The 18,224-nt window shown below is 41.4% G+C and overlaps 1 protein-coding gene across 3 annotated transcripts in view; it reads left to right on the top strand.

Moving 5' to 3' along the window:
• AKAP12 (A-kinase anchoring protein 12) overlaps nt 1-18,224 on the top strand; it is a 48,012-nt gene that overhangs the window by 18,627 nt on the left and 11,161 nt on the right. Inside the window, exon 2 of one of the 3 annotated variants that reach the window (XM_080389683.1) lies at nt 7,901-8,087. In XM_080389683.1, the coding sequence (XP_080245809.1) occupies nt 7,901-8,087 (187 nt within the window). Of the gene's footprint in view, nt 1-7,900; nt 8,088-11,087; nt 11,210-12,618; nt 12,765-18,224 lie in introns of those variants that run through there. The other 2 variants (XM_080389685.1, XM_080389684.1) reach the window with 2 other exon arrangements.

Below are 18,224 nucleotides of genomic sequence, written 5' to 3' on the forward strand. Positions count from 1 at the left end.
TGTATTACTGCTGTTCTTCTAAAACAGCTATTTTTGCCTTCCATTACATTAAATAAGAAGAAAAGTTTTAATGAAGTTTGCTCATACTTTTTTTTTTTTTTTTTTTTTGCATCTCATTTAGTCTCTTCTTACTACAGTAAGGTAATTTCATGGAGATTTGTGACACAGTTTTTCATCGTTTCTCCTTTCGGCCCTTTGAATTTGAAAATTACCAGATCTGCAATGCCCCTGGAGAAATCTGTCAAAGAGCTAATTTGTTTGCAGAAGATACAATGGGGACATTTTGAAGGATGGTCTTCTTTCTTGTGCTTTCCAAATTAAAACACTTATCACAACCCCCTCTTTTAGAAGAAAAACATTGAAAACTGACTTCAATGGAATCCAGCTTCAGTGAGCCTTGGCGAGTCGATCACGAATTGTCTAGGCAACTAGTCTAACATAGGTTATAAAATCTCACAGCAGTTGTGCTTTTGGTCACTTGAAAGCCCACAAAATGTTTAATCAGGTTTCTTTCATGGCATAGTTGTATTTTGTACAAGATGAAAAACCTCTTTGCCTTTTCTTCTAGAAAGGACCAAATTTGTAGCTGTTTTGTTACTCACATGTGACTCTTTGGCCAGATACCAGCTTTAGAGGTGTCCTGGTTACTGGAAGGCAGAGTGTATGTTTCAGTGTTTCTGACTTCTACAGCCCAGGAGAAGTGAGAGACCCTGTAAAGCACTTTGTCTGCGGTGCTAGAGATATTTAGGAGCCTTGGATGTTGGCTCGCAAGCCCTGCGGGTTCAGTGTGGGCTCCATGGGTTGGGACCTCAGCTGTTCACCCCATCCTTTCACAGGTTGCTGGTGAATTACAGAAAAGGCAGCTCCAGAGTTTCCAGTCCAGCATGTTACTGGAACTTGAAACTGGTGGCTTTTTTTTGCTGTAGCAGACCAGGCTTAAACTCTGGCATTGTGGGAGCTGCTCCTTATCTTGTATAGCTGCCCCGCTGCGGGAGGCCCCCCCTGCAGGGGAGCATGACAGATCCTGGAGGTACTAATCCATTTGCATGCCTGAATTGAATCCATCAGATTTGTGTATCAACACCCAAAGTCCTGTTGAAATCCAGGGATGGGGTGTGGTCCCACCAAAGGCTGATCTATCTGGTAGAGTTATCGCCTTGCTGTTTGAGCAGCAATATTCTTTTCTACGTCCTTTTCTTCCTCTCCTACCTATCTCCTCTGTCTTGCCCAACATGATGCAGTCCCACCTCATGCTGTGCCTGGTCCCCACCTCAACTTTCCGTAAGCAGGTTAAACTCACTAACCCTTCAGGAAACAGTGGATTTTTTTTTTCTGGGCCAGTTCCCTGATGTATTAATGCATGAATTTGACTCCTATGATGGCCAGGTGAGACCCAGATCCAGGACGATGCAAACATCTGCAGCGGGAAGAAGGGGAAATGAAAAAAACTTTCCCTGTTGGTGGCAGTGAGCTGGTAGACCCTGTCTGCTTGTGAAACCTCCCCATCAGACTGCCCTGAGCAGCAGGGAGGCCTGAAGCTCAGCCTGAGAAGGATTTAACAAATTTCAGTAATAATAGTGCTAGAAGTAGGAACAAGATCCTTTTAGTCTCGTAGGGGAGACCAGACAAGCCTCGAGTGTCATGGACTGACGGAAGCTTTGAGGCGTCTGATGGGATTGGTCCTGTGCTCCTGCCTCCTCCCAGGGTACCTGCAGCTTCTCTTTGCTGCTTCTGGCCCTGGGCGAGCTTGTACAAGGAGCGAACCCCCTAGAAAGCTGTTCAGTTTCTTTGCAAGGTTATTCTCTGCTGATTTAGCAAGAGGCGTTGGCTTCTGGGACTCGGGCAGCAGGAGCAGGCAGGACCTTGTGACAGGGAGCAGGCAGGGAACTGGGTGACGCTTCTGTCAGTGGCAACACGTGGCCAGTCAGGCATCTCCATCTTGTGAGCTCCCTCTGCATTCATAGCAGTGATGCACCTCTTGCCTGACTTCCTATTTGGATGCTGAGCATGAGGGAGAGCTGGAAAAAGATTCCAGTGTGGGACCCTCCTAAGTCCCAAGGGGCGGAATGTAACTACCAGCCATGCGGGTAATGCAAGGAGAGCTGTGTCATCCTACCAGTGTCTCAGCTAAAGCAATTACAGCCGCTCCCCCTACCACCACCCGGCTTTGATTTTATTTAGAAGCTCAAGGTACCAATGCTAATGCAGGTTTCTTTCTGCAGCCCTGCTGACAGAGCAGAGCTGTGTTGGAACAGCTGCCTGAAACAGTACTAAGACTTCTAAGGAGAGGATCTGGAAAAATACTGGAATGCTATAGAATAGGCTATTCTTGCAGCAAAATCTAGGTTTGGGAGAGATAATCTTTTATGGGAATCGATGGCTTTAAAATGTCATGTGGTAAATTCCGGGCTTGCTCACATGGGAGGGCCCCCACTCAAGAGCAGCGACTGGTTCAGAAGGTGTTTTGGGGTTGGTTCCCATTTCTGAGTAGTAACTCGATTACACTACCTGCGTTGTAATGAGAGCAAGTGTCTTCTAGACAGTAAATATTTGGAACTGTCTCTTCTAAAGAGGTTACCAGCTGAGATGTCAGAGTGTCTTATTGTCTGAGCGCCTGACAAATAACAGCTGGGACAGACATACATCTGCTGTTTAAACAACTGCGTTCTTGTGAGGGAGCTGTGTCAGCCTGAAAATACTACATTTGCAATGGTAAAAACTAAACCAAGTACCAAAGGATAGTCCTTAGGCTTCGTCTCTAAGAGCCTTGGTTTGAGGCATTTGATCTGAATAAGGAGACTGCAGGGATCTCCTGGTTCGACAGGGTCTGACTCCCTTTAAGTCCTTTTTTTCCCGGAAGGAAGAAAGTGATGCAGTGTGGTGGTACAGTTTGGAGGTCCGCCCATGCCTGTGGGGTGGCTGGGGAGAAAGCATAAAAATGCTTAATTGAAAAAATGCACAATGGAAATTGGTGTCATGGATCCACCAAAAGCGTGAAATAACCCCTAATCATACAGGAGATAAGAGGGAGGTGGAAGAGGGAGTGTCTGGGCACTTTGAAAGCCAAGGCAATTAGCTTGTGTTTGAAGTGATAGAAGCTAAAGAGATGCAAAGAGGAGTGTCGGGTCTTTGAAAGGCCTTCTGGTTGGAAATGCAAGCTGTGGTTGTAGTTAACTGAGAGTAACTTGCTTTGTGCTCTGTCCTTGCTCTAACTGATCCTTAGGGTCTGGATGACTTAGAGCCATGTGTATATGGTTGAGTAAGGTGGTGTCCAAGGATGGTTGTGCAGAAAGAGCTGAAAGATGCGAGACCTGGGAGCGAGCTCAAGTTGGATGAAGCTTAAGGTGTAGACCAGAGTGGCAGGTTGGGAGTAATGCTTCCTTCACAGGTTGCCAAAAGAGATCACAGAGGTGATTTGGGAGCAGAAACTGTTGGGTTTGTTTTAGCCATGTGGATTTTGAGGGTAGTCGTCCATGAGAAGGTGTCACAATGGCATCGGGCTGAGGACAGAATAGAATGGATCTGAGGGACTGAAAGGTAAGGAGAAGGCTCTTGGCTTTGTCTGCAGGAGTTGTTACCCAGAAGTAAGGTACTGAAATTACGTATGCTGTTAATGTGCCTCATAGACTTAAGGGCCTTATTTTTTCTCCACCTGGAATTTGCAATATCCCATGAATCTCTAATGCCTTAACTAATGCAAAACAAGACAAACTGCTGTGAACAAAGACTTGGAATGACCTAAATTCAGGGTTTTTTTCCAAATGTTGGTGTTTTGAAGATCTCTTTAATGAAGCAGCTTGTGTTAAGAGTTGACCCCCTGAGTACACTAACAGTGCTGCAAGCTTTCCCAAAGTTTCAGAATCAAACTTCAGGAAAAATATTAGAGACCATTATGTTAGTTTGCTCAGTTGTTCAGACAGCTGGATCTGTCTATTTTAGTAATCTAATGTAGAATCAGTGTAGCAGGATTAACAGAATGAGGCAAAATTAACTCTGGTGCATTTGGGCCTGGTGTGAGGAATCCCTGGAATGATTTGGGTCTGGTACAAGGAATGTTGGGAATGGTGGTGATTGCTGGTGGGGGAAGAAGCTGGGTGCTGCTAGCCCCTCCAGAGCAGTGCATGAATGAAGTGTGTGCTAGCATATGGTGAGATCAGGACCTGGTGTTCATCCATATCTCCTGTAATTCTTTGTGTTACTTACTTTATATGTTTTAAATTTTATGTGCATTTAATGGGATCCAACAGGCAGACCTAACAGTGTGTGCAGAATGGTGCAGAAACTGCTGTTGGTTGGAGTGACCTGGGTAACAAGCCCTATGCATTTTACTCTCACTGGCTGGCTGGCTGCCCTTTGCTTCCACCTTTGTGGTGGGTGTGAAAGAAGTCTTGGAAAAAATATGTACATGATGTATAGTAGTGGCATGACAGAAGCTGAAGTGTTGCTTCACTGATGGCCCTTTGTTTGGGGAATGAAGAAGCTGAAGGACCAGCAAACTGGATAACCAATTCTCTGCAGTTTCGCCTGCATTTGTGAGACAACATATTCATAAATTAATTAATAATCTCAATAATCAAAGGAGAGTGATGAATGTGTGCTGCAGACACCTGATGAATGTTGATAAACCTGCCAACTGTAATGTCTCATTACCTGTAGATAAATACACAGAGCTGAATAACAGGATTCCTAATACCATTAATTTTCTCTTTAAGGTTTTCACCCATCTCTTTAAACTTTGACTTATAGTTGTTTAAGCGTTACAGCTATTCCCAATGGAATTAAGAACGCAACTCACTAAATTAGACATAATTGGACTAAACTGCATTTTAGATCCCTTCAGAGAAATGAAGCGGTTAATGTGAGTGAAAATTGAAATTAGTTTCTTTTGAGGACTAACGCATTGGGACAGACTGCACTGACCCTCATAAAGAGCCTGAGCAACTTGTGTCAGAACACAAAACTTTTTTTTAAAACTAACAATGCTGTTGTGTCTCCCTTCACATTAAAAATCCCCTAAAGATGCATATTTTCTTCTCCCTTGCATGCACTTTAAATTGCAAAAACACTATTATTTTATTAGCTGCGATTATTCAATTATTTAAAGTGGAACATTTGATTTGAAAATCTAAATTTGCCTTTGTATGGCCAAGAATGACATCAAACTCCTTCTCAAGAGACTGAGGTAAAAAGGTCCCCGTTCCCTGGCAGGGTAGGGTTATACTGCATGTCTGGTCAAATCTGAAAATAGTGAGGTTTTAAATGTATTTACATTTTTGCTCAGTTCTGACTGATGGGTCCTGCTTTCAAAACTGAATTTACGTACAGAGTGAACAAGGATTATAATTATACTAGCTGGTAGTAAAAACTGGTTTTAGTATTACTTTCCAGTATGAAGAACAGAATTAAATGTAAAAACGTTATTAAATGTATCACAGCATTTTGCAGATCGGAAGTGTTATCTGCTAGATCCAGTAACTTCTGAGTTTTGGTCACAAATCTGTGGGATGATATATAGTCACTGTTTTCCTGAACGCATCGCAACTATAGAATAAATTTGGAGCGGGGGGAATATTAAGTGTTACCATAGATAATATTTTGTCATAACACTCAGGGCTCAATTTAAAAAGGAGACAAGCTGTACTGCATTGTGGTACCTGATGCCTTTGTACCCTGGTGCCCTGCAGGGTCCGCAGGTCCATATTAGGAACTTAGGCAAATCGTAGACTATGCATCTATACGTGTATGTCTATACATACAACTAGCTTTAGAATGGTTTGCTGATTGGGGGAGGTTTGGAAAGAAAGGCAAGGAAATCTTTGAGTAAAGTGAGGAGTGCTAAGATATTCAGCGCTGTTGCCTTTCTTGTGACTTCAAAGAATTGTTGATGCTAATTCTGAAGGTGTCATCTTGAAATAGCCATCTGTGGATTTACCTTCAGATAGCCAAGTGCCCTTAGAGCCAGTAAAATTAAGTTTCTTGTGTTTGCAGGACTAGCAGTTGTCTTACAAGAATGAATGAGTAAAGTTCATTTTTTTTAAAAAAATAACTGCCCTGTAATAAATTTGTATTGAAGAATCTCAAAGCCCTTTAAGAATTAGGCTGTTATTTTCTGTGCCAATTTGTTCCTCGTCTTTAATCAGTTACTAGCATTCAGTTAATGTTGTGTGCAACTGCGGAGGAGCTTCCCAGAGTTTACATGCCTTTGTTCGGTGGTGTGGCATTTTTGTTCCTCCTGAGTTCCTGTGTTTTAGATTTATGAAAAGGGTGATGTGAGAAGCGGGAATGTAATCTGAGTGTTGAGCCATTTCATATTTCTTCTATTTAATATCTGGTCTCAGCATGTGAAAACTCTGAAGCCAAATTATTCCATCTGTGGTATTGGCAGTAGAGCAGAATGGGGTCCTTTTTCGTGAGGTGGATTATGTGGCTGTGAAAGGCAGCTTTGAGGAGCGCAGCAACACCAGGTGGAAACAATTTGGCTTAATTAAGGGCTTCTGAACTGAAAATTGGGAACCCGAACGCACACTTCATTGCCTGTGGAAGCAGGGTACGGCGCTTCTCTTGGATCCCGTCCAGCGCATGAAAAGGGGGTGGAATGATAAGAGGAAAGCCGTCTGCCCCGCACTTTGTATGTTGATTTGAAATTCCGTTGCAGCAGGCTAATTGCTAATAAAAATAAATAAATGGATCTCCTCATTCAGAAGCTTGTTTTGGTGGGGTTTGGAAGAGAATCGTCAGGAATATGGCATCTTCCTGATCCCAGTTTGCTGCTTCAAGCGTTTGGATGTTACATTACACTGAAAGATGGGCTGTATCTGTGATTCCTTCGCTTAATTAACAGGGCTTCAATGGCGGCATTTTGGGAGCACAGCTGAGTAATAAGACAATGATATGTAATTAAAGTTTGCCATTCTACCAGAGGAACTTTAAACCTACTCTTCAGGAATAGGGATTTAAGGCGTGGTTAATTAGCTGAAATGGCTTCTGTTGGAAGGTAATACAATTGGTTGGAAAGGTAGTTAATCAAACAAATAATGAAAGGGTAAAGAAGTGGGTTTTAATGACCGTAACACATTTCATACTTTCTAAATAAAAATATGCTTCTGAAAGTATCTTCCTTGTTGTATGGCAAACCAACACAAATAATTAAAATGTATCAAATGTGGAAGCTGAAAAAGATATTTGTTTTGTACATATATTAGCAAATCTAGACAAAATATTTCAAATATTATAGTGCAGAATCCCAAAGAACTGCAAAGCTTTTTCTGCCCTGTATGAATAATCTATGCCTAATAACTGAGGCCCAAAAATTCTAGCTTAATTCCAGTTTCATTGAATTTCCTCATGGGATTTATATTCTGCTTTCTGTCCAGAACAGTTCAGTTTCTTTGTAGTTGTGTTGTTTGTGATGATAAGATAAGCATGTCAGCAGAGGACCGATACTAAAGGCTATAATGTGGATGGTATTCATGCATATATCAGGGAAATTGGGCCAGACATTTAGAAGAATTAAAAATATCTTTCCATCAGCTGGACTCACATTATCCCGGGGTTTTTCTTCATGCTAGAAACCAATTTCTACACAAGGTTATAGGCCATTGTCTGTAAGACTTGCTTCTTCCACATATTTCATGTGGGAGAACAATAAAATAAATAGCCCCAGATTATGTCTTGATGTATTTTTTTCTCACAGAATTACTTTGATTTATTAAAGTTAATAATTTTGGGAAGGAGGAATACTGCACCAAAGTACTTATTTCCCAAAATGCTTGCATGAGAATGAAAGAACAGTATTCTGTAGGGAAAAAAACCTGGCCTAATACTGATGTTTGGTTTTTTGTTTTTTTTTTCTCCCTTCTTTCTTTCTCTACCATCCTTCAACCAATACTTGACCATGCAGGTTTTAGATGCAAGTTTATCAGTACCTCATGTTAACGCAGACAATTTGGAGCATGAAGTCCCACCACAGGAGCCACAGCAGCCAGGAGCTGTTACAACACCTCAGGAACTGGATGGGCAGCAGCCAGAGGTGGCTTCACCCCTCCAAGAACCACCTGGAGAGCAAGCAGAGGCTGCTGAAACAAATGGTGAGTAAAAACCTGTGTTCAGCGGGCAGATCAGAGAGGCCTGCGTGCTAAATGGAGTGAGCAGTTGAAATGGGGCTCAATTAGCGGTCTCCTAGCGAACAGGTAGGTAGTTACTCACGTGGTCTCTTGGTTGCTCAAGTGCTTCTTCTAGGGCATTGTTTTGTTGGGATGCATTTTCTCTGTAGCAGAGGTCAGATAACAAATGGGTTGTGGACTGAAGCTGTGGTGTCAGTGGTGGGGGATGCTCCCCCTTACCCCTTAGGAGGTTCTCTGCTCTCTATGCACCCTGTGGTGCCTCTGCTTGCCCACAGCTGGTCTCTTGACAATTCACCTGAAGGAACAGCTCGGTTTCCACTTCTTACATTGGGAGTTTCTGCTGCATGGGCCTGTCTCTTCCTTTGTAGGGCAGAAATCCTTTTATGTTCATTCATTAGTGATATTAATGATAATAAACTATTTTGAACTCAAGGCAAGAGACAGGCTGCTGCTCTGTTGGCTTTACCTTGATTAAAATTCTCTTTCCTACTGCTTTTAATCAGATTTGCTTTTTGATCACAAAACCTTTCTCATCGTAGGCGCCCCTGTCTGCTCTGTCCTGGGAATCTCTTCCTTGCCTTGCTGCACAGTTGGAAATGTGCTGCTCTTTCTCCTGTGCAAACTGGCAGCCCACCCCTCCTGCCCTCAGCAGCCTCTTGCTGCTGCCCCCTTCCCTCTGCTCCCTTTTGCAGACGTGCAGTGAGAGATCCGCTTCAGTGATCCCGCTGCGCACTGACCTTTTTGGCAGGGGTGGCAAGAGCAAGGGGTAGTTTTCTGTCAGAGCAGGCAGCTAGTGCTGGTGTGAGAGAGCAGGGGAGGGATGGGGAAAGGGTAGGATGGAGCACATCCGAGCAGCTGAAGGCATTTGTGTAGCCCTTAGTGTGCTTTGAGGTTTGAATTCTAGTAACGGCAGTTCCTTGCCACATCTTCAGGTTAATTGCTGTGACACTATTATTCCAATGGAAGGTTGCCATATTTTATGCTGAGATTTTGTGCCTTTTTTTTTTTTTTTTTATCATATTGGTAGAGGCTTTTGGCATTGTAAAAATGGGATGCAACATGTTTTATCTTTCACTCATGGTAAACACTGCTTCTTTTTAAAATTTGACTCTCAAGTGGGTAGGGATGGAGAGAGGATACTCATTAAACCCGAGTCATGAAGGAAGAGAAAATACCTGATGATTTGAAGTAATGTCAGAAGGTTTCGTGTTGGTATTCAGCTTCTGGATTAAGTAACAGAGAAGGCCTTTAAAGGAGCATGAATTTCAAGTTAATAGTCAAAGATGATAGTTCCTGTTGAATAATTCTGGCTTGTAGCTTCAGTTGTACAGAAATGGTGTTCCTAGGATGTGTAATGAAGAAGAGGTGAGATACTCCCTTTGCATGCAGATAGTTACATGTGACCACATGCATGATGTGTTGCGGGCATAGGTGTAGCACTACGAATTTGGATGCGAGTAGGTTGCCTGAAAAGTCTTCGCTTTCTTTGATAATTATCTCTCATGTGGTTGTGTGCTGCTGCTGTTTTAGTCAGGATTTATTTTACTGTTGCCCATGAAACCAGGCCTACATGGTAGCATAGTTTATGTGAAACGGAAAACCATTCTTCGGGTTTGTTCTCAAAGTGAAAAAGCTCTTTATGGAGGCAATGCAGCATGTGTTTTCTGGTAACAATAGCTGAAAATGACATCATCCATAGAGACAAATAAAACCTGTCTGGTCAGGCATTGAAAAGATAGCTCTTCAAGTAAAGACCGCATTCAGGTATTCGTAACAGTTCATATCCACCCCTCTGGACCTTACAGAGCCTGGTCCACATGTCTTTAGGCAGATGAAAAAAAGTGGGGCAGAGGTATCTCTTAAATGCTCCACGTAGAGAAATACATCATTTTAACTCTGCACTTCTTCACATTCCCCACTCATTCTTTATTTCACCTTGTTTGCAAAGTCTGTGAAGTCAGAAATAAGGCATCGTGACACTGAGTGCTGAGGCAACACAGGTAGTTGTCTATAGTAAAGGAATATTTACGATTTGAATGTTTCCTGAGTTGCTTGATTTGTTGTTGTCATTATTTGAGTCTCACATTCAGAAGACCATTTGAGAGGTGATCCAGACTCATCAGAGTTGCCACTATCAGATTAAACCGAGGGGAAGCCTGGTGAATTCACTGGGAAGTTGGTGCTGGCAGTCAGAGCTGCAGACAGGGGCTGTGGTTGGCTGGCACAAGTCTCTGTGTATCATCAGAACTTTGGAGATAACAAGATTTCTATGGATTACACTGGCTACTGTAATACGAGGTCCTGTATCAGATACCAACTGATCCTTTACATTTTGGTTTATCAAATTGCATCCCTTTTTACTAGCAGGAAGAGTTGCTGCAGCATCACAGTACTATACTACAAGCATCTGAAGTAATACTTTTTTGAAACCTGGGACAGGAGAATTTGGGACAATTTATGATGTAATCAGGTTGTTGAGAATTCCAATTCAAAAAACCCAAACAAATGAAAGCAGAAAAAAAAAAAAAAAAAAAAAAAAAAAAAAGAATCTCAACCACAAAGTGACTGTTAATAGGCAAAGGAGGAAATGTTTCAGTACGGAGAAACAAAAGTGTTTCATGTGGGTTTTTTGTTTGAGGGGCAAACTGCTTCAGGGCTGTTAACGAGCATCTGTTGAGGTTTGGCCGGGATACTCTGGCAGAGCCATCGGGAAGGTGTGGCAGAAGCGGGAGCTGCAGCGCTCGGCGCTTCGGTCGGTGTCGGCCGCTGGCTGCGGAGCCGGTATCTCCTCTGGTCAGCGGGAAAAGAGTCAGCGGCCCAAGGGAGTTGCAAGCCGGGTATTTCGAGCCGTAATGATTTTAATTGCCAGCAGGGCAGCGATGGGCGGGGAGGAGCTGCGCCGCGCTTCGGGGGGCGGGGCGGGGGCGGGCGAGGGAGCGGGGTAGCGGCATCCCCCCCTCCGCATCGCCCCCTCCGCATCCCCCCTCCGCAACCCCCACTCCGCATCCCAACGGCGCGCAGGAGGTACCTGGGACGCGGCCCGGCCCGGAGCCGCCCGGCGATGCTGGGGACCGTGGCCATGGCGGGTGAGGCGCGGCGGGGACCCGCACGGGCGTTCGGGCCGGTTTTGCCTCCGCTGGTGGCTCTCGGTGCCTGGGCACTTGGGCTGCAGCGGCTCTGCCACTCGCTGTGGGGCTTCTTCGGCTTTCCAAAGTATGTTGTACTTTCCCTAGATTTCCCGGCAGGGCGTTAGGGGTTAAAAGGTCCGTCTTAAATACCTTCAGTGAGAACCGCTTCCAAGTGAAGGCTGCTGAAACTTTAACATTTCTCATCACCTCCATCGGATATTAGATGTGGTGCTTTTGTATTGCAAGGCTTCTACAGATCTGAAGATGCTAACTAGGTTTTTTTCCCGCGGTACTGGAATATGACATGGTATCTGAAATTGAGGAACAGAAAAAAAAGCAAGAGGGACCACACTGATGATGCTGTTTTATGTTAATCTAGCAGTAGAGCAGCAAAATACCACTAACCGTGGTGAAATGGAAGGAAACGTAGAAGCGAGCGTCATTTATATGTTGCAAAAATTTTTGCATGAGAGAAATGAAGCTGTTACTTTACAGCTGTTTTAATTTTAATGAAGCAAAATCCCGAGGAGATTAAGGCGGTGGCGGTGCTTGTGCGGGGGTGTGTTACATGCATGTGTGGTGGCGGGATCCCAGCCGGTGATATCAAAACCTCGGTGCTATCTATGCATTGAACTCTGTACATCTTATTTAAGAAAGCAGTGCATGGGCTGCTGAAGTGTGAGCGCTAACACCATAAACTAGTTGGGCTTTCTGAAGAGAGAGTATCCAGAGGAGCAAAGAATTAAAAGGAAAATAATTATCTGGTTTTACACAAACTTGTGTCTTTCTCTAGGAAACAAAGTGGCATTATGAAATTTAAATAACAAACCCCACCGTTGTTTACTACAGATCACTAATTTACGTCAGAATTTCCCTCAGGTCGATGATGGTTAACTATCTAGGAAGGTTTTTTATTTCATTGTATTAATTATTTACTCGCTTATATTTTATTTGCTAGAGCTAGTGAATGAATTCAACAAATAGTGGGGGCTTATTCACGCAAAATACTTTAACTTTACAATACATATTGACAACAAAGACTGTAGAAGTCCGGCTCCGTTTGGAATTGACCCTGGGGAGGACTGTACGTGATTTGAATCAGTTAGTAGGGGAGGAGATATCCTACTGCTGTTTACAATAGGGTTTTCATTAAACTCGATGTTTAATGAGCTTATCACATGCTGAGTCTTTTTCCTCAAGGGTTTTCTATTTTTTTTTTATTTCCCTTTATTGTTAGTAATTAAAGGTTAAACTGTTTTTCAAAAGCAGTCTCTTCATAGGGTTGCACGGTTTGATCGTTTGAAGTTTTCCTTATTTAATAATTCTTGGAGAAACTTGGATTTTGGCTACAGCACAGCTGCTTCTATAGTACGTTTTGCAAGAACTGCATCTAGCTTGTAGTACAGATTGCCATTTCTTGGAAGGGGCAGAGTGCCTCTCCTTATTGGTATGCAGGAGTGTCTTACGCGATCGTGTGTCTAATTCGTGCAGATGCAGCTACATCTCCTTTGTGGTAAGTTTGTCTACAATGTTTTTGTTATGCTTTATGCAGTCGTTTCGATAAAGAAAATTTCCAATCTGTTTTTCATTGTGCATTTTCATTATTAATCATTAGGGTTTCTCAAAAATGTTCCAGCATTTATTGAGCTGTTACTGCTTATCCTGTCCTTGCTCCTAGCAGAGTAGATTTGTTGGGTTTTTTTCTCCCTCAAATACCAGACTGCTAGTGTTGCATCTATCTTATGCTTGGTGAATACATTTTATTTTAAAAAGCAGAACCAAGTCACTGAATGTGAGACACGGACAGCATGGGTAACCATGAAATTTCATAAATATTTGTAGCATGCCGGTTTGGTTCCCAAGCGGAACAGCTGAGAGCAGTTCATTATTCTAAGTTCATTTAATGAAGAATCTTTAACTACAGTAACTGTATGTCCAAGCCATGGCTAATGACCCTTCTGGTGTAAAAACAAACAAACAAAATAATTTTTGAAGAACTTTACTGTTTTTTTATCTTTAGTGGTGTTTCTTGAAACATTGAAATGAAAGAAGAAATATCTTAAAATCTTGAATGAATGAAATGCGTAACTTCCCTTGCTGGAATTTGAGAAGTTGGTCTGTAGGTTGGAGCAGACAAGTACAGCTAAAGCATTATCTTCTAAAAATAAAGTTTCATGAGGAATGTTACAGCATCACAGCGGAAATTATGGTGCTCTCTTTTAATATGAGGTTATGTACAGTGTCCTTTTCTGGGGACATTGCTTTTGCTTTCTTAAGGAGTTCTAAGCCATGAGAAATGACAGCTATTTTGCAGGTTTTTTCCTTTTTTAAAAATGCACACAAAAGTATGTGAGGTCTTAAAACTTCACTCTTCAGTTGCCACTCAAATACCGGAAAATTGAAGGCTGAATTTAATGGTATTTGTTTCTAAAGCTTGGAAAGAACAACATGGTTCGAAAGCTCATGAATTGCATGTATGCACTGTGAAATTTAGTATGCAAAAACCTCTGTAAATCCTCCATCATTATTTAATTATTATGAAAGAACTCCCGCCCCACAATTAACGTGGCGAGTCGGTCCTTAGAAATAATTCAGTGAATAGATTGGGGAAGGAAGCTGTATTCTTTCCATGAAAGAACTATTTGTACACTGAAATGGAAAGAAATATCGTGAATAGTAGGGAAAGGAAGGAAGAATTTGTGAAATATATTGTCAAGAAGCAGCAGTGTCACAGACTTTAAACCTTGTAGTTAAAATAAAATTAAAAAAAAAAATCATAGAAGTGTAACACCTGGACATATTTCTGTGTTATTTTGTTACTGTGAAGTGGGTGGTGTGTTTGCTTGATTTGTTAAACCCATCCTCCTGAAACTTGTGGTTAAAAGAATCAGGATTTGTGGTGTAATGTTCAGTTTTTACACTCTGCAATGAAAACCTAAAAGCATAACTTGCCCTTTTTTTTTAATTTGCTCAAGTATTCAATTCCAGTAATAATTCCAAACAGCTACTTTATTCTAAATAAATCTGTTCAGGGCAGGTTTTTCATAGATAATGTAATTTCAAACTGTGTTTTGTTTTTTAATTGCTGCTTCCCCATCCTTACCAGTTTTTACCCTTTCTTGACTTTGTGTTTAAATGATTCTAATAATAATTTGACAAATTGTGGGGTTAAGGGAAAACTGCATTTAACGAATAAAAGCTTGGTGTATCATGGACACTTTGTTCAAATTATTTTTTTTCATTGCCTTCTGAGTGAGTTTTAGAGCAGTAGATGTTTCTTTTATTTACAAGTCTTATTCGTAGCAAATCTAGACACAGTGGAGGCAAATGATTGTAAAATACCCCTTCAGCCTTATGGCTTCAGTGTTTGCTTACGCCCATGCAAACCTATGGAGAGTATTGTGTATGTGACTGAAAGTACGATTTGGCCCTAAATACTTAAACACTGAGTAAATGAAAACAGCACAAAGTCCTCTGGAGCCTTTTGGTGGCCAGTGGAGTTTGTGAGGCGGGCGCTGGGTGTTTGTGACATCCATCTGAGAGATTGAGAATGTAGGGAATTCATGGAAAAAATCCAGTGCTGTGCTGCAAATCCTTGGGGGGAAAAGTCAACCAGCTCCAGATGTTGACATGGTTGACTGCAAGCACATGAAGTGCTGTGGATTTAACTCTTGCAGTCAGAGTGCTTTTTCTTTCTTTTTTTTTTTTTTTAACTCTCTGGCAACTGCAAGGGGAGAAACACATTTTCACTTCTAGAGACAGATGAGATGGTGGGAGCAGTTAAGTTGCACTGCCAGCGGTGTCTGTCAACCTACTAAAAGAGAAGAGTTATTTATTAATATCATTTTTAATAAGATGAGACAGAAATTCAATCATTCTGAAAATACTTATTTTCCAACATCTGATCAGTATACTTCTGATAAACCAGAAATAAATTCTTACCATAGAGTAAGCTACCTATGAAATTGTGAAATCAACCATTTTTCATTCCCTAAGACTGTCAATCTCATGTTTCTTTCAGAATAAAATAAAACACTTGCAGTTATTAAAACAGAAGCAGCACCTTGATTCATTTAAAAATGTTGACTTGTATGTAAGCAGTTACAGTAGAATTTCAGCGTTCGTTCTTAGCCACAGTGGATTTAAATAGCAAAGTGGATCAGTTTTACGATATCACCTTTGATTTTTATTGCTGCCTCTGGATATATTTTTATTGTATTGTTTTCGTTGACTAGCATGTAGCTGGTGAAGTGCAGCCCTGCTCAAGACATACCGAAAGAAATTGTCTTCATAATATTTTACTAGATTTTTTTTTTCCTGGTAGATATTTTGATGAAGATATCCTGTGTTTCTTAAAGATGCTTTCAAATTCAATGAATTCATTCAGAAAGTGCTAGTTGTCTTGCCAAAATACCTGTGGTAATGACATGTTACAGTACTCTGAACAACAATACATTGTGTAAATTACTTCCAAACCTTTCCAAGTGGAGTTACTCATGGTTTGCTTTGCATTGAGAAGTGCACTAACAATGTTTAGACACCAAGAATATAATTCATAAAAACATCATTAAAGAATCTGACTGCTAAATTTAAAGTTCAGCATGTACAATTGACTTCTTGAGTCTTCTGTTTCTCTAGTGCCCCATTGGATACAAAAACACGTTTTGGGGTGTATCTTGTGAAAGTATGACTTGGGTATATATTGACTGCAGGCTTGTCACACAACAGTGGCAGCCTCCTGGCAGCATGCAGGCAGATTTCCTGAATGGCAACTCTCTCCTCGAGTGCTGAGGAAGTGCATTGGAAATTGTTTAAAAGACTCCTCAGGGGTTTAAATGTGAAGGAAGCAGACAAAGTAGAGACTGGGGACAATGGCAGCAGGTCACTTAGCAGCTAACGGTTACATGATTTCTGTTGTGGAATTGAAGGGTTCGTAGACTAAGTCTGCATATACCCACTGTGTGCTATGAGGGAGCGATGGAAGTGTGAGGTGTGTAGCACAGCTGCAGCTTTTCAGACTGGTATTAAAAGTACATCTGCAGTCAGGCGATACTTCTGTTAGTTTTTCCTTTTGCAATTTATTCAGCGAAGTATTGCAAGGTAGCATGTTTGCTGGACTCACTAGGAAGACCTAATTACTGTCAGCCTGATTTGACAGGTTTGAAAGCTTATCACTATGTCTCTAAACTCTGTGTTCTCTGTTTTTATGATTGTATTTCCTATCTTAATACATACACCGTATCTGCAGATTTTGTAATAGTTATTTGGCTCTTTTCACCTGCAAAGCATTTTACAGAGACATAGTCTTTATGTTAGGGTGTTATGAACATATTTTATAAATGGAATAAGCAAAAATCCTTTGATTGCCGATCATGAATATGAAGAGATACCTTTACACGCTATAGTCATGTATCTTATCTCTCACTTTGGAAATGGAATACCTCATTCACTCGCATTCTATATCATTCCCCTCTTTCAGTAATCCTGTTTACCTGTAAAACCTTGAAACTCCTCTTGAACACTAAGTTTGTATTCTAGGAATAAATAAAAAAAAGCAATGCAGCCTCAACTGCAGCTATAAACTCTTAATAATATGTTTGAAAGATCAAGATTTTCAAAACGGTACGCATGCGTTCCCAGGGAGCGTTTGCAAGAGGAACGAGGAACCCTTGGAGAGCTGTGTCTCTAGTTGCCTGGTGAGAGTCACAAGTGTCTGTTGACTTCTCCTCCACTCCTACTGCCTTCCTGCTTCTGGTCTTTCCCACTTAGACCCAGCATTCCCCACTGGCACTCAGCCCCGGTTTTTGTTCTACCTTTATCTAAGCCCTGTCAGATGGAGATAGAGATTTCCATGTGTCTAAGGGTAAGCACACTGGCATTAGTGCAGGACTGAGGGAGAACAGAAGGGAGACTCTATAGACTCTTTCCACCAGAAGCGTGAAGAGGCCTGGCTCATGAACAAATTTTTATTTAACATTAAATGATCAGTGTTTAATTTCATACCTGGTTCAGCCAGAAAAATTACTTCTAGTGTAGACAAACTGAAGAATATATCAAAGTACTTGTTACTAAATAGCTATAAAATATGTACCTTAGTATTTGAAGAAATGCCTCTAACTTTGTGAATTCCCATTAAGCCATGATAACCTTTCTGTTAAATTACATAATTTGATGGAAATGACAAGGAATTTATTTCTGGACCTGGGAATAAATTAACACAGATACAAAACCAGTCCCTTGGCTTTATCCTTGTATAGTCTCAGCATACAACTACATAATGTTTGATTCATTAGTGTCCAAAAATATTAGTAAAATAAATCACATCAGTTTTTCTTTGGTAAGCATTTTAAAATGAAAAGTGAGTTCAGATGTGTTATTGCTGCTTCTAGCTGTGCTTACATCCTCATTTCCTTTCCCTACCTTGCCACGGTCCAAAGTGTCCTCGCAGTGAGTTATTTTTGCTTGTGGAGTGTTCTGGTGTTTGCAAGAGGTGTATTACCAATGGAATAATAATCCTGGCTTCTTCAGGAAAATGTCCATTTCTTCTTACCCTGTTTCATCACAAATTACTCAGTTTGAATGTTTTTAAAGTGTTCAGGGAATTAGGATGTTACCAGAGGTCAGACTTTTAAGTGAATTAGGAGGTACCAACTGAAGTAAATAATTTTAAACTGTTAGATAAAGGAAAAACAAAAAGCTTTCCTAATGTCAACTGAGAAACAACAGCCACTAGGCTGCTGCTAGTGAATATAAATGTAATTTGCCCTCCACATAGCTATTAGAAGCCAGAATACTTGCAGATTTAATTTTGTATCAGTCTTACCTAGACCGCGTTGTCTATGTGCTTAGGAAGATGCAGTTCTTTCCGCAGGGGATGTAGGCAAGCAGAATCGAGGAAGCATCTAGGCTGGGAGGGACTTCTAGAGAGCAGGTGGTCCAGCCCCTGCACAAAGCAAGGCCAAATGCAGAGTTA

Source organism: Falco punctatus, assembly GCF_963210335.1.
Source record: "Falco punctatus genome assembly, chromosome: 5".
Classification (NCBI taxonomy): Eukaryota; Metazoa; Chordata; class Aves; order Falconiformes; family Falconidae; genus Falco; species Falco punctatus.